The sequence below is a fragment of the Empidonax traillii genome, unplaced genomic scaffold (genome assembly GCF_003031625.1).
Source record: "Empidonax traillii isolate 1590-97213 ecotype Southwest subspecies unplaced genomic scaffold, ASM303162v1 scaffold517:size446157, whole genome shotgun sequence".
NCBI lineage: Eukaryota > Metazoa > Chordata > Aves > Passeriformes > Tyrannidae > Empidonax > Empidonax traillii.
This window is the reverse complement of record NW_020955710.1, coordinates 133,540-155,944: the sequence shown is the minus strand read 5'-3', so window position 1 is coordinate 155,944 and position 22,405 is coordinate 133,540. Positions and strand designations below refer to the sequence as shown.

The 22,405-nt window shown below is 51.9% G+C and overlaps 2 protein-coding genes across 3 annotated transcripts in view; both read left to right on the top strand.

Annotated features, from left to right (window-relative positions):
- CFAP61 (cilia and flagella associated protein 61) overlaps nucleotides 1–22,405 on the top strand; it is an 86,774-nt gene extending 64,369 nt beyond the window's left edge. For both annotated transcript variants that reach the window (XM_027896833.1, XM_027896834.1), the window contains 6 exons: nucleotides 302–629; nucleotides 836–927; nucleotides 3,380–3,585; nucleotides 11,892–11,982; nucleotides 14,392–14,542; nucleotides 22,207–22,405. In XM_027896833.1, the coding sequence (XP_027752634.1) occupies nucleotides 302–629; nucleotides 836–927; nucleotides 3,380–3,585; nucleotides 11,892–11,982; nucleotides 14,392–14,542; nucleotides 22,207–22,298 (960 nt within the window). In that variant the 3' untranslated portion in view covers nucleotides 22,299–22,405. The remainder of the gene's footprint in view (nucleotides 1–301; nucleotides 630–835; nucleotides 928–3,379; nucleotides 3,586–11,891; nucleotides 11,983–14,391; nucleotides 14,543–22,206) is intronic.
- INSM1 (INSM transcriptional repressor 1) lies at nucleotides 16,299–17,894 on the top strand. Its single transcript, XM_027896835.1, is given in 2 exon segments — nucleotides 16,299–16,362; nucleotides 16,365–17,894. Coding segments are annotated over 2 exon segments (1,413 nt in total). The 3' UTR covers nucleotides 17,714–17,894.

The window sequence follows — 22,405 nt, the reverse complement described above, 5'->3', positions numbered from 1 at the left end:
TGGCCACTCGTAGCAGTTTCACATGTGGCGAATACTGGAGCTTTTAAAATAAAGCTCATCTAATAATCAGAAGCAGATGAGTCTAGTTTAGTAATTCTCCTTTCTACTGTCTTTGTTTTAATTTTGGTAGCTGTAAATGCCGGATCAGAATGATTTATCTGTGTATATAAAATCATACTTTATTTTCTATTCTTGTTTTTTAAAATAAATGACATTCAGAATGAAGTGTGGATTTTGGTTTATGAAATTAGCCAGTAAATAATACATAATATACTCTACAATTATTTCTATCTCTTTTTAGGCATTTTTTAGCTTTGCCTACAAGGCAGTGGATTATGAAACCTTTAAGGCAGTCAATGATGCTTGCCTTGTTTTTGATGGAAGGCTCGTGATTGATGCCAAGTTCTGCACCAATGACGTCAGCATCAGGGCTGCAGGTCCTCTAACAAAGTTCTCCAGGAGATACTGTAGGGATGAATGGACGCACAGCAACTTCAGTTCCAAAGAGGTTGGCTTTGAGCTTGCTGCATCCATGCTGAGTCTCTTTGATCCAGCCCTTCAACCCCATTCTGAGCCACCAGAAGGCCCAGACAGACTCATCCCCATGTACAAAGGATGTAAAGTTAAAGGTATGTCCCACTGGATTTGTCACACTTCCATCCCCTGTTCTATTGTACAGACAGGTCCACCTCACCTCAGGTGCCATCTCATGGCAGTACACAGCCCTCAGAGCTCCTTATGTAGTGGAAAAAGATGACAGCAGAAGGAGGGCAAACAAATACTTTATTTGCTTCGCTGCTTATGACTTCATAAACCTCGTTTTCATTTCTGGCAGGAGGTGTTCTTCCTGGAGGTTATAACTACTTGCACATCTCCAAACCAGCAATTCCCATCCGCTTGGACGTAGAACTTGCCCAGTGTGACCACGTAAGTTCAATAACAGAACTTCTTTGTTTCATCCTCTGTTTGGAAGGATGTTCCTAGTTAGGGTAGTGCAGGTACCTGCCCAAGTACCCTGAATTGTGACAAAGTACCTTGAGGAAGTGTGGGTTGATGTATTTCTGGCAGTTGCCAGCACAAACTGAACGCTGGCACATCGAGGGGTGGTGTGTTTGCCATCAGCTGGGCCTTAGACACAGTCCAGTCATCTGAGCCTACGGGCACTGCATGCACCAGGTACAGCTGCTGAGCCAGGGTGAGTTACAGACCTCTCTGAGCCCCATTTCTATGCACAGGACATAGGACAGTATTAGCTGGATTTTGTGCTTTCAGCCTTAGTGCTGAGCCTCTTTCCTCCCTGCAGTATGGTGCTGGAAATGCATACGGATGATAAAACTTGGCAGTTTATCAGGGAAATTCAGTTGATTTCTAGATTAGTAGGAATTACTCTGGAAGAGACGCTCTGTGCTTCACTGCTAGGAAACAGTGAGTCCTGCAGCCACGAGGGTTGTCTTGGAACAGGGTGGAGGGAACCACTTCATACACTGGGCTACATGGGAGAATGTCCCAGGGTACAAACATGGAGACACTTCTCCTCCTGGAGAACCTGACTTGTGAGACGAGAAGAGGACTAGATTAATGTCTTTTAAAGCCAGAGAGGACCATCCAGCTAGGCAAGCTCCTGTTTCACATAGATTGTACCTTTTACCTTAGGGATTTCTATATCAAGCCCATTCTTGCAGTTGTTTAAAGAGCAGCTTTTAAAAGGCTACTTCAGTGTTCACTTTAAAACTTGGACAGCGGTGGTCCATAGAAAGAAATTGGATTTTAAAAAGAAATCCATGGCTTGGGGGAGGAATCAAAGCATGGTTCACCTTGTTTTCCAGATCCAGGATGAGCCATCCAAAGCAGGATGTGCTGGAAAGCAGAAAGGACCATCAGAGAGAGCAATTGGTTTTGTTACTCCAAATTGCTAGAACACACTTAGAATTCTTTTGCTGCTGCTTTGATTACCTGCTGATTACCTGAAAAGAGACCATCTTTAAAGCCACTCTAGAAACTTCACGTACATCCTAAAAGAATATCCTAAGGAAGGAGTAAGAGAAGCTAGTGAAAGGTTAGCTGAGATGTGGAAGTACCAAAGGTTCCTGTAGCCTAGCAACAGGATGTGGAAATGGATAAAACTGGAACAGGAATATAGCTTATAAAACCAGCTTCAAGCTATGTGATCATCCCACTGCAGCGGCAAGTTTGAAGCAAATTTTTACACTTTTGTCTTCAAAGTGATTGATTTAAGTGGCTGAAGTTAAATGCTACAGTTTGAGCATCAACATTCAATTGTGTTATTTTATTGACAGTAGAGGTGGTGTTGGCAACACACGGCAGCCCTAGTATTATTATATTATAATTAGCAAGAGTTGGGTGTGTGAGCAATTGAAACCCTATACAGACGTGTTTGTGTGTATGAACACACATATACATATATAAGTGAGTACACACATGTATGTTTTTATATTTACTATTTAATGGTCTAGAACATGACCTGAAGGAAACATCCTAAGAGCCAGTGCAGCCTCCTTAGGCAGAGGCCCCAGCTGTACACAGTGCTGTTTGTGTAGTGTGTAGGTTTGTTCTGGAACTGAGCAGATCCTTCTGGGTATTTCTCCCCTTGCTGGAAAGCTGTTCTAGCACATCACACCTCTGACTACTGGGAAACGTGTTACACAAAGCCAGAAATGCTTCACTGCTATGTGTTAAATCTGAATTGCAGCTTTGGAGTTCACCTGTACCTGGTTAATGTGGTAGTGTCACCCCCTGCCTGTAGTCGTGGAGCTTCTACCACACCCCACGAATTTGGACTCTGCACTTACACTGTTTGCATATACATATATTTATGTGTATAAAAATACAGATGGGTAGTTATAAATCTGGCGAGAGAGTAAAAGCCTGCTGATGTGTTCTTCATTCCTCAGGACGGGATCCTCAGTAAAGCAGGATCTGCCATGTGTGTGCTCTGTCATAAATGGGGCTGAACAGAGTTCAATTGAGTTGCCCAAACAGAGGCATGCAGTGTTGTTTGGGCTGCCCCACGGCATCCCTCCTGACTCCAGCTGCTGCTCCAGGAGGTCACAGGGCCCTGTGGATCTGGTGTCACTGCCAGTGCAGCTGGAGGGCCCAGATGCCCTCAAGTGTCTGCAGTGGCATTCAGCCCGTGCTGCACATTTGGGTGGGTAGGTCTAAACTACACAGGAAACTCTGTGTCCAAGCCACAGCAAAGTACCTTATAATCCACGGTGCAAAGAATGGTTGACTTTACAAAGAGGGCTGTGTGTTTGAAGGAGTGGTAACTGTGGGCTGGGAGCCCCTCTCTGACCCTGTGCACGTGCCAGCTCTGGTGTTTCTTCTGTCCCTACAGCTTTTCTGGTGTTCTCTGTTGCAGGGGACAGAGATAATAACTGGAGAGGCAGGACATGGGAACTACTTCAGGATGCATTTCAGCAAGTACAACATGGTGGACAGCATCACCTGCTTTTCCAAGGAGCCCATTCCTGTCTCCAACTACCTGTGCTTGTACGGACAGCACGAGCGCCTGCTGAACGACCTGTACTATCGCTGGAGGAATGGGCAGATCACAGACCTTTACAGGTGAGAGGAACTCTGCCTCATGCAGCAAATCTGCACTCTGGCACAATCTTATTAGCATTTGTCTTCTGGATATTTTCCCTTGGAACAAGAAGTAGATGAAGAGATTTAAAAACATTTTCCATTATTTATCAAAATTATCAGTAGTAATGCAAGTCCTGAAAGACTTTTCCCAGAAAGAACTGTGTGTCTGATTCGTTTAGAGGAGGAGCAATGGTGTACTTAACCATCTTTCATCTGAAAGAGCATTTCAGTGTCTTTACCACTGTTGTTTAGAATATTTGGCAGGTGTTTAGAATATTTGGCAGGTTTGGAAGACAGGAGATGTGAACTTTCTGAACACGCAGCTTATTTCTCCTTCAGAGAAATAAGAATGTGTTAGCCTTCCTTGCACTCATGATCCTGATAGGATCCCCACACAGGGCACAAGCTGATCAGGGGATTACAAAGTAAGGTCAAGTTCTAAACATCCACAGAGACTGTAAAATCTCAGGAGAGGTGAAGGTCCCAGTGATGATCTGTTAATAGGATGTCAGGCCAGGCAGCACTGTAAGAGTGAGAGGAGCAGCTTTACCTGATGGCAGCCTATACACTCACTGCAGAGTCACTTGCTCCTGTAAGACTGGGAGTGTCTTACCTGCTCTGTGCTCACCAGGGTCCTCTCACATCCCCCTGTCACAGGCAGTGGGACCTGCGAGACTGGTGGTCTGGCCAGGATCACTGGTGTGCTGCACAAAGGTACACCACGTATCAGGACCTCATCACATCTCTTGAGCTCTCCTTAATTAGTGATGATGAACTAATTTTGGACTTGTATTTTACAGCCTTTAGACAGGGATGTTGTCTGGGACCTTTTGCCTCATTATTTTATCTCACCTCTCATTAGCCTGTGGCAAAATTCCTGAATTGCAGTTGCCAGGTTTTTCTTATCTGGTTATTTTATTGCCTCTCGTCATTTTTAGTCTTCTTTATACCTTATCTTTAGATAGGTTTGTTCCTTCTCTTCTTGCTCTTTGGTCATGTGTATGACATCCCATATGTTGCTCCTCAGCAATGAACATATGCTGCTCTTTAATCTCCTCGCTCCTGTGGTTCTCGTGGTGCTTTCACACACGTGTTCTGCTCATCCTGGGTGTGGTGTTCCTGTTGCACATGTCCACCCTGTGAGGAGGGTGCATTCTCCAGCACGTGTAGCAAGGGGGAGACCGAAAAGCAAAGGGAAGCCCTTCGCAGGCAGCCAAGGCAGAGGGCAAGGACAGCTGAGAAGAGGAAGAGGAGACAGGGAGAGGAGGAAGCAAATTGCTCCTGAAAGCAGCAGATTCCTGGGCTGCTCTCAGGAGGGGGTAGAGCAACAGAATAAGGCTGGCAATATAATGTACTCTCATAATATATCCCATCTACAATACTTATGCACCCCACATTGCAGTACTCCATACAACGTACATGGACGTGTGTGCAATGTACAGTAGCCAGTGTGAGAACTGAGCTGTGACAAGGCTGTTTATCAGAAAACTGATACACTGAAAAACAGTTTGGCATCTCGTGTGAGATGAAGATTGTCTTAAGACTCTTATGTGGATAAAAAGTGGTACCCGGTTGGCTTTTGGTGAGGAGCAGGAAAATGCATTTTCTGATTTCTGTGTGTGTGATCAAAAAAAACCCAACTGCTTTGGGCATCGTTCACATGGTCTGTGAGGATCCCGCATGAGCGCAACCCTGAGGTTAGGACTGAATTTCCCTTTGACTTTGAAAAAAGTGCTTTTAAATTAGTACATCTTCTAGCAAGATGTGAAGTGCCCTTAGTGAAAAGAATGTAGACTGGGAAAATGTTGTGATTTGTTAGTTAAGCTTGTAAATGTGATGGTTTGAAGCATCCATTCTTTATGCCTCCCTTCTTTATGCCTCAGTTTTGTGGAGGGCCTTCCTATGAGGCAAGAAAGTGCAGTGTTTTAATCTTTTGGTCTGTATTTAGATTTCCCAGCATGGCATCTCATTCCAGGAATGGACACAGTGGAACAGCTGTCACCTGGGAGCTAATTTATTTCTGTGTAGCATGCAAATTATCTTTTAAATAATTAGACAGTGCACCTAGCAGTGAATTTCCTCACTGATTTGTGTTCAGTATAAGAGCTGAAAGTTAACCCCATGATACCGGATTTCCTGACCAGAATGTGCCAGTGCCATTCTCAAATTAGCATCGACAACAGGCCCTCGAGATCCAGCAAACCTGACAAAGTCACCCCTTCTGGTCGTGTGCCCGGAGCCGGGGCTAACGGCAGTAATGAGAGAAATAACATCTCCTTCTGTCTGCAGAAAAGTTCCACTGATTTTGGTACGACTTCAACAGGAACAAAAGCTGCAGGACTTGACCCACAAGCAAAGGAAAGATGGGTCACTGCTCTGCCTCCTCCCCTCAGTAGCTGGGCTCTGGAGGAGGTGAAGCAGGGCAGTGGACACACATTGCTCAGGGCTCCACTGCTACCCCAGCCCAGTTTCAGGGGGGGAGAGGAAACCATAGCCCCTAGATATGCCAACATTTTTCTTTTTAAGCTTATAGATTTGTTACTGGTCACCAGTCCTCCACACTGCTTCACAGAGGAGGAGTGTAACCAGCCAGTGACGCCCTTTTGTGCTCTCCTGAGATGAAGGCAGCTGCAAGGCAGTTGCCAAGTTATGGAACGTGTCCACAGAGCGGTGGAATCTCCCTCTGCTGCATCTTAAGTACAAAACAGATAATTAGAGGGGTCTCCTGATACTTGGCAACCAAATGGATGCTCACTGGCATCATGCCTTTAATATGAGGTAGAAGTGGTTCACATAGGCTTCATTTGGCATTAATGAAAAGCAAATCTTACATAATGCATAAAAATCTGACCCTCTGGTTTCTAAAATACTTAAAGAGCTTATTTCACAAATGAGGTGTGAGTGGCTTTTACTTAGGAGTTGGTAATGCTGTATGAATGAACTTGTTGTCAGCTATGACCTACAGAAGATGATGGTTGCATCTCAGCCATGTGGCAGTGACGGTGATGCTGAGGTGAGGGAGCACCCGCTGCAGAACAGTGAGGGTGGCACAGGAGGAAAGGTGTTAAGAAGGGTCCTGTCAGAGTTGCTATCATGGTGCCAGTCACTTCCTAAAAGGTACCCTCTGAAAGCCTGTGTTGCTCAGCCATCCCCTTCCCCTGTTTCCTGCCGTTCGTGTGCACCGAGTTTGCTCTCCAGGGGATTTTGCTGAATTGTAGTGATAAAGGAATGTTTTTCCCAGTGCTGGAATGCAGGTAGGATTCAGTTTTCACTTAAAAAGGAAATAAGCAGTCTACGCATGGATCTGTGGTGATCCAGATCTGTATGCTCTCAGGCTGGGGGAGGGGGGGTGTTGCTGTCCAAGAGGCTGAGAAAGCCTGAAGAAAACCAGGAAAATTAGGAATGCTCTACACAAAGTGGCACAGCTTCAACAACAACAGGTACTGATAGGCCATAGGACATGAAGCTGCCAAACGCGGAGCAGGAATATGGGAAGGCTTAGGGTTAGGTTCCCTTTCCTTGAGAGGCTTTGGAAAATCCACTCAGAAATTATAAATGTGGATAACAGCACAGGATGTTTCCTTAGCTGCTCTCCTCAAACCGTGGCTCTTACTCTTGTGTTGCATTTTGTATATTGGCTGTACAAGCCAAATGCTCAAAAATATTTGGAGCTTCATGAACAGCATTCACTTATTTTGAAGTAGCCATTTAGCTTTTTCCCCTGAAGTTCAATTCTCACATCTCGATGCTGTTTACATTAGGCTGAAGGTGATTTATTAAGCAGTGTCATTCAATGTAAGCAGAAACTCCACATTGGACTGACTATTTATTGACCCAATGCTAATAAATCTCACAATATAACAAATAAACCAAGAAAAAGAACATAATTTGATGTTTTTGGCATTATTGTTAAAAGGACTAGGTAAAGATATAAACCTGTTACTTATGGACTGGATAATCAATGATCATTTAAACATGAAATGCTTGCTGCATAGAAAAGCTGGTTTTAACCCAGACTCTCCAAAATGAGGAGTGCTTGTTCATTAAGAGAAACATTAGAATGCCCTGCTGCTGTCTGGAGTCTGCTGGATCCCACACCCATTAGCAAACTGGGATTACATTTAAGGGATTCCACCTTAGGCTTCTGCTCATCGTGCAGACGGTGAGATGTTTTTTCTGCAGGGAGGAAAAAGACTGGAAAGGAACTGTGGCAGGTAGTGAGCATGGCTGAGAGGGACTAGTGCTGCTCTGTACACTCTGCAGCCTAATTAGAGGGAAATGCATGTGCTTTTTAGAAAGAGAGAGACAGGACTGGCAAGAAGAACACGTGAAGGGATATCAAAGCACTAACGGCTTTCTCGCTCCCGAATTAACCACTAACCCCACGGTGCCCTGGTACAGCTGTACTTACAGACCCAATCAATACCAATGGCTGGAGAGCAGATATTAATGGAGTTCTAAAGGAGCAGCTAACTTGCCGATGAAAAGCCATGTTACTAAGAAACCCCACGGCCAAATTAGTAAGTAAAAGCTCGTAGCTGGACACTACCACATTAATTTGCAGCCAAACCTTGCTGATTCATCCTAGCAATTATGCAAACCCTTATGAATGATTAAACTCTGAATCCATAAACAGTTGCAGGAAAGCAATCATACCGCTGCACACAGCCTATCTGATGATTTTGTATGTCAGGTTTAATTTCCTTTTAATTGTTTTCCATAATGCATTACATGTGAAATTTACTATGTGAGAAAATGCAGTAAGCCTGATGTCAGGGTCAGCCACAAAGTGCTCGGACAGAATGTGCAGACAGCAGTGCTTCTATGTCAGCTTTAAAAAGCACAGAGTTTAGAAAGTTTAAAGAGGAGTTCAGTAGGAATCACCTACACCATAACTGCTATGATCTGAGTAGCAGAAGAACAGCCAGAGACACAGCATCCTCCACACCTGTAATCATGGACATGCCAGTCTGCAGATGGGTTTTTCAAAGGCACTACCACAAGGTGCCACCTGCCCTTTGAGTCTTGGAAAATGCCACCTTATCCTGGTCTCACTGCAGGGAGAAGCAGCAGCGTGTGCCCCTGCTCAGGGGTCGGTGTCAGTCCAGAGCTGATCAGCTCTCTCCCAGAGCTGGTCCTCCTCCTCTGCCAGGCCTTCCCTGTCACAAGGTTGTAAATTATTTAAAAATAACTGCAATTACTGATCTTTTTTAACTTTATACCTTGCTTTTTGTTTTGTTTCTTTACAAACCAAGTGTGTTGCTCTGAAGGTTTTTCCTTCAGTTTTTAAGACTTTCTGGCTTTACACCTTGCTGCTGGTGCTCTATCCTGTGCCACCAATCCTGACAGCAGGGCGGGGTTGGGTCCTTGCTGCTGGGACATAGAACCATCTTCCACAGGAGTAGAGGCTTCTTCTCCAAATGTGGTGTGTTCCTGCAAATGAAAGGGAGAGTGACTATAGGCAGCTCTTGGATGGACAGCCACGTGCACGCACACTCCAGTTTTGCTTGCCAGCAGTGCCCAGCTCTATTCGTTTCCTTTACATCTTTTGCAAGGGGAAGGATTCTGTGGTTTTTTTGCAGGACACCACAGAATATTTCCTTCCTCCTTGCCTCTCATCTAATGTAGGCTACACCTCCCCAATAAGGCAGACCAGATTTTAAATATTGTTTGTCGGTGAGAGGCAAGAGCAGCTCCTTAGCAACGAGAAGGATGTTGCTCGTTGTCTTCTGGAGGAGCCTGTTCCCTCCCACTCTGTCAGAGACGCCGTCCTGCCACGCTGCCCTTGCTAGAAAGGCTTCCAGCAGGGATCCCTGCTAGGAGGTGACCAAGTTTGCACCCCCCTTATGCTCCTGGCAGCGTTGGCATCTTGTACGTATTGAGCCTGATGGCTCTGGCAGGTTCTGAAAGACTAAACGGTGCAAACACATGTGGCAGATGCTGTTCTCATGCTAGCAGAGGAGCCTCTGAGCCCCTGGTGGGAGCTTGCCAGCTCCATCTCCTACACTGAAGAGCATTAGACTTCGAAGCCTTCCCCAGCTCGCCCTGAGGGACTGCTGCTGAAGTGGTAATAAAATTCAGAATGAAAGTAAACTTGGTGGTTTGGATTCAAATGGCTGTTTTCATTATTAAACTTCCCTTTTGCAGCCATATGTAGAGCTACTCTCTCAAGAACACCACGTGCCCCCAGAGAAAGGTGATTTGAACTGAAAAGATAAACAGATGAAAGCACAGAGCCAGCAAAGAAAGCACCTTTTTTTTGTGAGGTGAATCTCCAAATCCTCCTTGGAGGGTACAGTTCTTCAGGTTAAGGAAAATGAAGGGAGACAGGGAGCTCCTTCTGGCAGCATGTTTAGAAAACATGAACAAGGCATTCTCTGTTCCCTAAAAAAGGACATTTTATTTGCATTAAATATTCCAAACATGGCCGTGAATTTCAGGTTTTGAGCTCCAAATCTATGAATATTGATAGGAATGGTTAAACTCATGGTTAGGAATGGAACTAGTAATGGTACCAGGAATACATAGCACCCCTGAAACATTGATAAACAACATTTAATGCAACACCTCAGTGAGGCAGGTGAGCAGTTGGAAGGTATGCCTCAGTTGAAAGAGAAATCACCTCCTCAGAGTTCCAATTAAAATTAAGATGCCAGCTTGAAGACAAAACATTTGGCTAGTGGAACACGGCTTTTAAAGGGCATATCAGTAAAAATAGTCTTTAATTACCTTAATGTATTCTTGTATAACACTCCCCTTTCTCTTTGCTATCTGATATCAACAGTGAGTTAAAGGCTTGTGTTGGGTGGGGGTTTTCTTCCGAAATTAAAGGGGTTTTAGATATTTAAGGGATATTGTGTTCTTGTCTAGCTCTCTGCACACATTTCAGGTGTGCAGTTACTGAAATAAAGATCCTTAAAGCTGAGCTCATCCTTTCTAACCTGCATATCTGAACGAGCCAGCAGCTGAGTGGTGGTAACTCCTGGGCTGGGCAGCATTTGTGTTTGGAAGAGTGTCCATAAATATTTATACTGTGAAAACACCTCTGGGAGACAGCCCTGCTGTGCTGGAGGCTGTGCAGATTCCGAGGGGCAGCCCCAGCCAGCCTGGCACACTGAGAGGAAGGGGGTGCAGGGCCAGAGAGGGGCCGAGCACGTGAAAACCCAGCCGAGCTGTGCCAGACATGCAGAGTGCTTTTAATGGCACAGGAGAGCTGAGGGGTAGTTCAGAGCAGGGGGGGAAATCCTGCCCTTGGATGTGGAGGAGAGAAAATCCACAGAGAGGGAACTGCACATCAGATCTCTGTAGGCAGAATTATTGAACTCGGGTAGCACCGTTTCAGTTGCCTTATCCAGATGTTCTTCTAGAGCCCCCACAGCTGGACCAGGAGAGCATTTGTGTGCTCCTGGGGCAGTGCCAGGCTCCTGCTGCCATTCCAAAGGCACAAGTGTTGGACACAGCCATGCAAATGTCCCCCTCTCCCAATTTTCTGGGTGACCCTGGTGACATCTGCTTGGTCATTACAGGGATGAGCGTGGGGCACCTCCTGACTGCAGCGAGCATTAACAAGAATTACACACGCGCATCTCGCCCGAGCTGTAAAAATTATCGTTCATTATAAAGAGAAATAAATCACAGCTTTGTAGTCTGGCTGCCTCTGGTTATATTTACGGCCATGAGGTTCTACATGGAGCCATGTCCTCTCCATCCTTTTCCTCCTTTTTCATGGAAGAATGCTCTTGTAAATGCTGTCACTGAAAGAAAAAGTTACAAGAGCTTGCTCCTAGAATCAGTTCAGTTTAGCTTCATCAGAATAGCACAAAGAACATATTGCAGCGCTGTGGTGGCCTGTTTTTCTGGCTTTTATTAATCCAGAAACCTTAATGATGAACAACATTTGTGTCATTGTCTACACAAATTTAATTTGTTTATGCAGCAGTTCAGTTAATCCTGCAATCTGCTTTTCTCAAATGAGGACAGATAATGGAGACACCGTTCTTTACAGGTCTTCAGGCTTTTAAATTCTGATAAAATCAGGATTCTTCACTGGGTCTTGCCACAGCTCTGAATTAAGCCACTTTAAATGTAATTACTGAAGCTGGCTGTACATCAGGAACATCCATTAAAAGAATTGATTGACCATGCTGTTACAGGAGGCGTTTTATGAACAAACGATCATGATGGGTCCAGAACTGTAATTTATAAAGGCAAAAAAGCAGGTAAATACTTTATTAGTGGTTAATGAGAGGTTTACAAGATAACTAAATTTCTTCTTTTTTACCCAGCTACTTCAGGGAACCTTGGTCCATGGCCATCTATCACGATCGGTTTATTGATCTCCAGAAGGAACTGCGCCAAATCCTGATCTCAGAACAGGTAAGAAGAACGACCGCCGAGTGCATTTTATTATTTAGGTAATCTGTTAGTGTTGTTCACTTCGGTTTCTTCTCCCATCTTTCTCCTGAAGCCTAATGTTTCTGTTTAGCTCTCTCCTCGGGGAAGCCTGAGCAGACTGTGTACCTCATGGGGGGGGGGGGGGCAGGTCACTGACTACAGCACATATTATTCAGTTTTGTTGTTTGGGCATATTCTCAAATCTGCCAGTAGAACTTGGAAGTTGCTTTGTTTCCCTTCACAGCATTTTTGCATTATATCTGCGATTTAGTGTAACTACACAGTGGAATGTGGAGGCTGGCTTGTGTAGCTATCCCCTTGGGTTTAGTAGTGTTCCCTAACAGGAACTCGCTACAGCCCATCCTACATCTGCTTCAGCTGAGCCCGTGGGTAGGTTTTTCATTGTAGCCCAAAGAGTGAAAGCAACTGGCTTTTTCAGTGGTGTGTGGATCTCCTGAATAAGGGTGAAATTGAAGTGTTTGCTAATGCTGTTTATAGCTTTGGCATTAGCACCACAGACAGAGGCACAAAGCCTAAGCAGCCTGTAACTTTGCCTGCCCAAACTGCAAAGCCCCTGCACTCTGTGGCTGTTAATGGCAGGTGTCCAACAGCCCCCGGAGCTGCCTCCCCCACCCTCTGAGGAACTTCTGGCTGATCCCAAACTGAATTTGAGTTCTGATCTCTATGTTTCCCCCTCACTACCTGGGACCAGCCTACCCTCCTCCTGCTCACGCTGCTTTTGCCTTTGCTTAACCCCCCACAGTTCCGGGCGGCAGCCGTGAGTTTTAAGTACGTGCTCACAGTTTTTAACCGTGCAGAAAACGAACAGAACTGAGTGTTGATGGAGGCAGGGTGGCAGGAGGAAGGGAAGTTGTGGAGCCTGTGGCCCACCCAAAGCGCCGTGCCCGTGCTGCCGTGTCCCGGCTGCAGCCACACGCATGCTCCCAGAACGGCTCCAAACAATTCGCTTCCTGTTGTCCTGACCCAGAAAGTGCCTTGGTGTGATTTAATTTAGATTCTCTTGAAAGACATCTATAAAAGAAAATGAGATTCAGAATGGGGGGCCTGATGTGGGTTTTTTGCCATCATTCAGTTGCATTTCGCATGCTCTAAGTGTGAACAACTTCAGAGAGAGGGGAATTGGTGCCCTACAAATTAAGGATTCACTTGCCTTACTGTGTCCTTATGGTAGCAGTCCTGACACACGCAGTCTCCCTGCACAGACTGGAAGCAGCTCTGTGAGTCAGGATTGCTCACATTAAAGTAGGTGATGTATCTGCATCTGAATGCAAATTAGGGGGGTTGGATTTTTATTTGGATTCTTTTTTGCGGTGATTTTAACTGTATTTACTAAATATCACATTTATGTGTTTTCATTGGGTGTTCTTTCTGGGCACATTGCCAGATACAGATTAGGTACCCTGTGCTTATGGAATCTCTCTTAAATGCCTTGGGACTGTCTGTATTTCTATATGGAGTAAAGGACTGTCCTTGCTTCCTGTTGCTCATATTCCAGCTCACTTAAGCATGCAGAAAAATTAATGATGAAATGTAAAAATGAGAGAAAAACACTCCTTTGAAGGATGTTTAAGAACTGTGAATTTAAGTGAACAGGACTCAAGACATTTATGGTTACAGTGTCCAGAGAAACTGGAAATCAGTGTCATGCAATAGGGGTAACATTTACAGAAAGGTTTGCTGGTAGAAGCAATAACTGCCTAGAAAAGCCAGGCAGGGCCAGAGCCGGTGCCTTGAGCCTGTGTAGACACTGTCACCAAGGCTGCCCTCGCCGCCGGGGCTCTCGCGGGGCCTCTGGCGCAGGGCGTGTTTACCCCTGGGGGATCACAGCCATGTGTTTGTGCCGCCGCGCGGCTCGGCGATGCAAACAGGCAGATGGCAGGGCCGGGGTCTGCACCTCCATCAGCTGTTGGATGCTGCCGCACGCCGAGGGCACACGTGCCGCGCCAGACCTTCCGGAACAGGCACTTATCCTCCGTCAGGAATAATGTCCTGCTTCTCTGGCTGCAGCTGGGGCTGCGGACTGGGTTAAAAGCCACAGTAAATTGGGCATGGGGTAGGGAATTCCTTTGGCTAAACCCCTTGGACAGCCTGTGTCCACGACAGCCGGGGGACTGCACTCAGGTTCGGTTTCACACAACCCTTGCATCTGCATTGTGTCACTTGGGAGGGAGGGAGGGATGAACAAACAGTCCAGCACCACCTGTCCCAGGGTGCGCTCGGTGCCACCTGTGTGAGCCCCACTCTGTGCTCGCTGCCTGCTGTGTCCTGGCCCTGACACGTTTTTGGGCCATTTTCGGTCAAAACCCCACGTTCCGCATCACCAGTGCGTGCCCCGAGCCCAGTTCAGCCTCTGATGGCTCTGTGTTGCAGGTGCCAGGGCAGCCCCCCACCGCTGAGCACAGCCCCGGCCCGCCCGCCCTGCTGGAGCCCATCCTGCGCTTCCTGCGCCGCCACCGCGCCCACCTGCCCATGTACGCCCCGACCGACACCTACGGACCCCTGCGGACCCAGCCTGCGGCAGGTGAGGAATGGTGGGGGAACGGGGGGCGGTGTGTAGCGCCGAGGTGTGTGGGGCACGGCACTCGGTGTGCAGCCCCGTCAGTGAGGGGCTCTGGGTGTGCAGCCCCGTCAGTGAGGGGCTCTGGGTGTGCAGCCCCGTCAGTGAGGGGCTCTGGGTGTGCAGCCCCATCGGTGAAGGGGCTCTGGGTGCGCAGCCCCAGTGGTGATGGGGGCTCTGGGTGTGCAGCCCCGTCAGTGAGGGGCTCTGGGTTCGCAGCCCAAGTGGTGATGGGGGCTCTGGGTGTGCAGCCCCGTCAGTGAGGGGCTCTGGGTGCGCAGCCCCCGTGGCGATGGGGTTCTTGGTGCGCAGCCCCCGTGGCGAGGGGGTTCTGAGTGTGCAGCCCTGTCGGTGAGGGGGTTCTGAGTGTGCAGCCCTGTCGGTGAGGGGGTTCTGAGTGTGCAGCCCTGTCGGTGAGGGGGTTCTGAGCGTGCAGCCCTGTCGGTGAGGGGGTTCTGAGCGTGCAGCCCTGTCGGTGAGGGGGTTCTCGGTGTGCCGGCGCGGCGGGGGGGCGGCGGCGCGTGCCCGCGGGCCCGCAGCTGTATGCTAATGCTCCGCGGGCCGCCCGCCCGCCCCGCCCCGCCGCACGCCTGTCCCACCGGGCGGGAGGGGCGGCCTCACGACCCCCCCGCCGCCTGGCCCGGCCCGCAGGGGGGGTGTCCGGGGGAGCGGCGGCCCCCGGCGCCCCCCGCCCCCTCGCTTTGTGCCGGGAAGGTCGCGCAGCTTTATGCTAATGCAGCGCACAAAGGCGCGCGCGGGGGGGCCCCGCTCGCTCGCGTGCCGCCCGCGTGCCCCGCGCCCCCCACAAAGGGCCCGGCGGGGGGGGCGCCGCCCGCACGCGCCCCCGGCCCCGCCGCGGCTCAGCGGCCCCCGGCCCTGCCACCTGCGGGGCAGCGCCGGCCCCCCGCGCGTACCCCGCGCGGCCGCGGACAAAGGGCCACGGCAGCGAGGCCGCGGCCCGGGGGTCGCCCCGCGGCGGCTGCACCTGCCGAGGCCGGGCCCGCGGGACCGCCACTTCGCGGCCCCAGGCGCATCCTCGGGGGCTCCGGGCGTGTTTGCTTCGACACCGACTTTGGCATGCGGGAGCGGCTGGAGAGGAGACCCGCCGCACGTCCCCCGCTGCGCTTCGTACCCAACGCGCGGCGGGGACCGCAGGTCTCGGGTAACAGGTTCGGGTACCGCCGGGCCGGGACTGCGGCGCTCCCGCCCCGGCCCCGCAGCAGCTCGGGCTTATTCCGCTCTCGGAGCTGCCGAACTCGACCCGGCACCGACGACCCATTCGTGATTCCTCCCGCTCGCTTAGACCCGTCGTTGGGCACCTGCTGCCCAGACGGGCAGGACCCCAGATAGGCAGCACCCCCGGCGGGCAGTCCCGCTCCCCCTTGTGCCACCGCCGCCACAAGCGCCGCTTTCGCCGCCTCCTGCGCCGAGCTCCCCGTACCGCGGTGCCGGCCGCCCCCGCGAGCAGTGGGCGCTGCCGGCGCTGTGTGCCGTTCCCAGCTGGCAGGCGGCGGGAGCGCTGCCGGTGCCGGTGGCGGTGGCGGTGGCGGTGGCGGTGGCGGAGCCGGCGCGGGGGGCGGCACACAAAGGCCGCGCGTGCCGGGCGGGCGGCGCGGGGCGGGCGGGGGCGGGGCCGGGCGTGTGCCGGGCCGGGCTCAGGTGCGGCCGCGCCGCCGCCGCCGCCGCTGATTGGCCGGTGCCGCCGCCGCCGGCCCGAACAATGGCCCCGACCCGCTTAAAGGCGGCGGCGGCCGCGCCGCGGGCAGAGCGAGGAGTCTCCGCCGCGGCCACCGCCGGCCCGGAGCCGGCGCCAAGATGCCCAGGGGCTTCCTGGTGAAGCGCAGCCGGCGGCCCACCCCCGTGTCCTACCGGGCGCGCTGCTGCCGCGAGGCCGCCGCCGGCCCGCCGCTCCCCCCCGGCGCCGCCCCGCCGCCCGCCTGCCCCGCCGCGCCGCCGCCCCCGCCGCGGGACTCGCCGCCGCCCGTGCCCTTCGGGACGCCCGATGCCGCCGTGCAGGCGCTGTACAGCCCCACGCGGCCCGTCAGCAGGGACAAGTACCTGGAGCGCGGCTTCAGCTTGGGCTCGCCCGTCTCGGCCGAGTCCTTCCCCGCCCCGGCCGTTCCCGGCACCATGGACCCGCTCCTCTTCGCCCCGGCCGAGCTCAAGCTCTGGGCCGCCGCCGGCCACGTCGAGCCGCCCGCCGCCCACTCCGGCCCCGGCGGAGCCCCCGCGCCGCCCGCCCCGGCCGCGCCGCCCGTCTCTGGCCGCCCGCCGCCCAACAAGCGCCCGCCGGGCGCGGCCGAGCCCGGGCGGCACAAGGCTCCGTCGGGCAAGAAGACGAAGGCGATCCGCAAGCTGACCTTCGAGGACGAGGTGACCACCTCGCCCGTGCTGGGGCTGCGCATCAAGGAGGGCCCGGTGGAGGCGCCGGCCAAGGCGCGGGGCGGCTGCGCCCGCCCGCTGGGCGAGTTCATCTGCCAGCTCTGCAAGGAGGAGTACGGGGACCCCTTCGCGCTGGCGCAGCACCGCTGCTCCCGCATCGTCCGGGTGGAGTACCGCTGCCCCGAGTGCGATAAGGTCTTCTCCTGCCCCGCCAACCTCGCCTCCCACCGCCGCTGGCACAAGCCGCGCCCGCCCGCCGCCAAGGGTGGCCCCGAGTCGGGCCGGGCACCGGCCGCGGCCCCGAGCCCGGCGGAGGAGCCGCCGAAAGAGGCGAGCGGCGGCAGCGGCAGTGAGCGGGACACGCCGAGCCCCGGCGGAGCCTCGGAGGCTGGCTCCGAGGAGGGGCTCTTCGAGTGCCCCCGCTGCGCCAAGCGCTTTCGCCGGCAAGCTTACCTGCGCAAGCACCTGCTGGGGCACACCGCCCCGGCCCCCGCGCCCGCCCCGGAGCCCGCCGCCGAGGAGCCGCCCGCCGCCGAGTGCCGCCTCTGCCCCGTCTGCGGGGAGACCTTCCCCAGCAAGAGCAGCCAGGAGCGGCACCTGCGCCTCCTCCACGCCGCCCAGGTCTTCCCCTGCAAGTACTGCCCGGCCACCTTCTACAGCTCGCCCGGCCTCACCCGGCACATCAACAAGTGCCACCCTTCGGAGAACCGGCAGGTCATCCTGCTCCAGGTGCCGTTGCGTCCCGCCTGCTGAGCCGCCCGTGCCTTCCCCGCCGGCCCCGCGCCGCTCCCCCGGGGCCGCCACACGATTAGCTTTAATACGGCTTGCGACCTGCTGGAATCTGGCTTTACACTTACCTTCCCGGGGTCTCTCCTTTCTTTTTTTTTCTTTTTTTTTTTTTTTTTCCCTTTTTTTTTTTTTTTTTTTTTTTTTTTTTTTTTTTTTTTTTTTTTTTTTTTTTTTTTTCTTTTTTTTTTTTTTTTAATTCTTTTTTTGTTGTTCCTTCACTCCGTTTTTTATCGATGTGAACAGATCAAACTGCTCGAGAGAATCGAGCATGTCCTTTAGTGTAGCCACAAATGCCTTGACTCTGCTGTTGATGGTCTCCAGAAAATGCTGTAGAAACTGCCTTAACTGTGACATGCCAACTTTATGTTTCTGTTTGTTTTGCCCTTACTAAGGTAGCTCATGAGTTGACTATCTGTATATGTTGGTTTGAGTAATTATGTTATTTATTCGTTATTTATTTATATTAATTATGAAGATTGATATTATTTGATTGCAGATATTCTAATGTGCTTTTTTTGTCTCCCCGCCTGCCATTTCACTGTGCGTTTTAGAAGATCTTTTTTTCTAAAGGGATCTGCTAAAAAGGTTTTAACTTTTATACCTAGAATAACACATGATCTTAACCATTTTATCCCGTGCAACCAACAGCTCTTACTTTTAGATGCAATCTCTTTTTCTACACACATTATTTTCTTAACTGTTAGCTATTTATAGAGTGCTTCGATAGAACTGTTTCAACTGTATAATTATTTACTATTCAAATAAAATATTTTCAAATTCAAGCGTGCCCCCACCCCTCGTGCTCGTCCCTGCCGGGCTGGCCCTGGGGGCTCGGGGGGGCTGGGACCCGTCTCCGCAGTGCAGCTGGCAGGGAGCCTCCGTAGGCACCAGCCTGCTCCGTAGTGTTTGATGAGATTAATTAAAAAGGAATTACTGGGAGGAGGAGAGCAGGGTGCAGTGTGGCCAGTGCAGGGGAAGGCTGCCATGCTCAGCCAGGGGTCCCCTGGCTGTGGGCTGGAGCCCTGGCCCTGCCCCTGTCACAGCTGGCACCGGGCACAGCCTGCCCTGTGCCCTGCTGCGGGGACAGCCAGGGAGGAGCTGCCAGGGACCTTCCCTGGAAGGTGTTCTAGGGAGAACTTGAGGTGGGGCAGCACCTGTGAGTGGAGAACTTGGAGATATCCTTGCCTGGGAGGGCCGTGCTGTTTGCTGGGTGGCTGCCCCGCGTGCTCGGCGCTGAGGTGTGGGGTTCAGGGGCTCGGTGGAGCGGCGGCATCCTGCTTTGGCTGTGAGCTGTGGAGTCTGGCACACGGAATGCCAGGTGTTTGTGTGCCTCCTGGCAGGGCTGGAGCCTGCTCCTGCCTGGTCCCTCGGCCCTGCTGTGGGACTTCTGCAGCATCCTTCAACAACCATGTATATATAGGTAGCTCTTCAGGGCTTGTGTCTGTATGTGGGAATCACAGGGCTTTGGTCAAAAAGTAGTTTTGTAAGTTTTTTAGTGAAAAGTGATGTAGTATCAGTGTAAGTGGGGAAGGTGTGTGCTGTGTCTGTGAAACCCTCTCACAGCTGTTGCAGTGCACCTGTACCATCTCCCCCTTTGCCAGCAGGAGAAGCCATGGAGCCAACTCCACGGCATGTGGATCTGCTCGGCAGCCCCGAGCAAATCCCTGCTCCCAGACTGGTGTGTTAAGGGCTCAGCATGGGCCTTGGGGCTGCTCCGTCTCTGGGGTGGTAACACCTTTGAGGCTTTGGCTCATGGGAAGAGTTTTCCAACCTGTTCCTGCCATCTTCTCTCACCTAAAGGCTCCTGCCTGAGACGTGGCTGATTCACTGTGGGAAAGGAGCTTCCCGTAGGGAAATTTCCCAGGAATTGTCTGGGTATTTTTTGATATAGCAAAGCTCGTAGAGAAAGAAAGTATTCCTAGAGAAAGATATTTTTTTCTTGCTCAGTCAGGCTAAAAAGCAACAGTGCAGGTACACTCCTGCTGTCTTGATTCCTAGGAAACCAGCTTGGTTATGCCAGGGCTGATTTCAGATCTCGGCAAAGCTGTGGTTTTAGCTGCGAGTCGATATACTGGAAAAGACCATGGCCTGAGAGACACAGGCAGCAAAACATGCCTGGCAAGAGGTGTGCTTTTGCTTTTCCTGGCTTCCCTGGCCTTGGAAAGCCCCAGAGCCTGGGCTGTCGCAGACGGTGTCGCAGCTGTCCATGGGCTGGGCTCTCCGGTCCCCAAGGGGACTTTGCCAACACACGTGGCCATCCTCTCGGGCCACTGGACACTGTTTCTAGGGCAATGCCCAGTGCATCCTCACCCCAGAGCTCCATCCATGCCATCACAGCAGTGCTCCTGATGAAATCCATGCTTGAAGCCTGTGGCACCAGCAGGCTACAAAACAACAGCTTCATACCGGTGTCCATTTCCTAATAGTCAAGTAATCCATGTCTATCCCTGTAGGAATCAGTTAAAAATTGTTGGGGCCAGAAGAATTCCCCAGGTTTGTAGAACTGTCTTGGTAGCCATTGGCACCAACGATATATTGTTATTTTCTGCTGAAGATTGCAGTGGAAAGTGTGATCAGAGGAGATCCCTGTGTTAGGGAGGCGTAAGGAGAGGTGACAGCGGAGTACTTTGGAAATGGCTCTGTTCACAGTCATCCTGTAAAAACTGTGGAATTTGCTTTTGGCTCACTGGGCTGCAGCAGCCTGGGCAGAGCTCCTGAGCCTTTGTCTCTGTGGTCCTTCTCCCCTGCCTGCACTGCTGGGCCTTTGTGAGGGTGAGCACCGACTGCCCGGGGGGTTTTTGGAGAGGGTCCTTGTGAGGGTGAGCACCGACTGCCCAGGGGGGTTTTTGGAGAGGGTCCTTGTGAGGGTGAGCACCGACTGCCCCGGGGGTTTTACAGGGAGCCATCGGCATCACCATTTTGCGTCTCTTGCCACTCTGATAGTGAAGGGCATCGCACCACCACAGCAGCTCACAAGGCCACCTGCTCACACGAGCCCCCTTTGGGCAGTATTTTGGGGAGGGATCTGTCCCTACCCCTCACCAGCTCCTCCCTTGTGCTGTCCCACTGTCCAGGCCCGCACTGGACCTCTGGCGGGCTCAGCTCTGCCTCCTCCTCTGTGCTGTGAGCCCCCAAGCCCACCTGTAGCTCAGTGGCTCTGCCAGGAGGCTGGTGCCGTGGCAGAACCCGGGGCTCACCCAGCGCTGCTCACAGCAGCTCCTGGGAATGCAGGTGTGGCTGGTGGGTGCCATGTCCTCGCCATCCGGCAGCATGGGCAGCCAGCGCTGAGCAAACAAAGCCTCCTGCTGTCAGCTAACAAATCAATTGCTGATGGCTCTCGGTGCCTTCAACAGGAACAGGTTTGGGCACCACGGAAAACACTCATCTTGCCCCAGACGTGACGTGGTGGAGGCAGCTGCTGCGTGGGTTGCTTACTCTGGGCACATGGACAGAGGGCTTTGGCCGGTGCACAAACCACCAGAGCCTTCCTCCTCTCCGAGCACACCAGGAGCCAAATGCTGGTCTGGAACAAACTGCGAGCACACAGAAAGGAGCCAGGGAGATCAATTACAGAAACCTGCAGGGTCCTGAGAAATGCAGCATGGACTCCATCCCTGCCCCATGGGCATGGAGCTGGTGAGAAGCTGGGGTGAGCTTCTCTCACCTGCAGGGGAGGAGCCTCTCTAGGTTGCTTGTCTACTGTAGGTTTTTAGCAATTTTTGGTACCAACACTACAGTCCCTCGCAGCCATCAGTGCAGTGGGGCATCCATCAGCTGCCTTGCTGGATGGACTGCCTGGGGAACATAGCTGGGCACAGCCCAAGGTTTTGAGGGCTCCTGCCCAGCACCTCCCGGTCTGTTTCTTGGGTAGGAAGTTGGGAGGTGTCCATGGGGTTGGGGCGAGCCCAGAGACAGGACAGGGATGGGCTTTTGCCTTGGGCTTCAAACTTCTTCCTCACATAAATGTGTTAAAAACATGCGTCGCTGTTAATGAGCTGGGAAATGGCTCATGGAGTCACAGGTGTTTCTGCCCATCTGCTGCGGGGCATGCGGTGCCTCGAGGTGCCATGGGGTGCTGTGGGGTGTGGGTGCTTTGGGCTGGATGGGACAGGAGCTTCCTGAGGTACCTGGGCAGGTACATTGGGTGAAAGGCACGGGCGTGTTGCTGTGTCCTGCATATTGCATTTAAACACCTCACATCCTTCCATGCAGATAAAAAGCTTCATCAGGGCTTTAATGGTCTTAATTAAATTCAGTTTACAATCCACATAACAAAGGTCTGGCTCTGGCAACATTTGATACCTTAATCAGAGAGAGGGACGTGCCAGGCTGTCCTGCGATGCCAGCACCGGGCACCTCCAGGCTTGGTCCTTTCAAACCGTCTGTGAATCCAAGTGCTGGGCTGCAGGGCCGGGGCACAGCCGGCTGCTCTGACTGTGCCCTTCTCCTCCGTGCAGGCACTGAGGGACCGAAGCCGGGCAGAGCTGGGCACGGGGCATCGGCGGTGCTGGTGTGGGGAGCTGCGACCCCTCCTCGGAACACGCCCTGACACGGTAACTGGGACGATATTCCCAACAGCCAGGGCCGGGTAAATCTCCTGTTCCTCTTAGGAAAAAAATGGCTCTTTTTGGCACTAATAAAGCTCCCTTGCAGCTC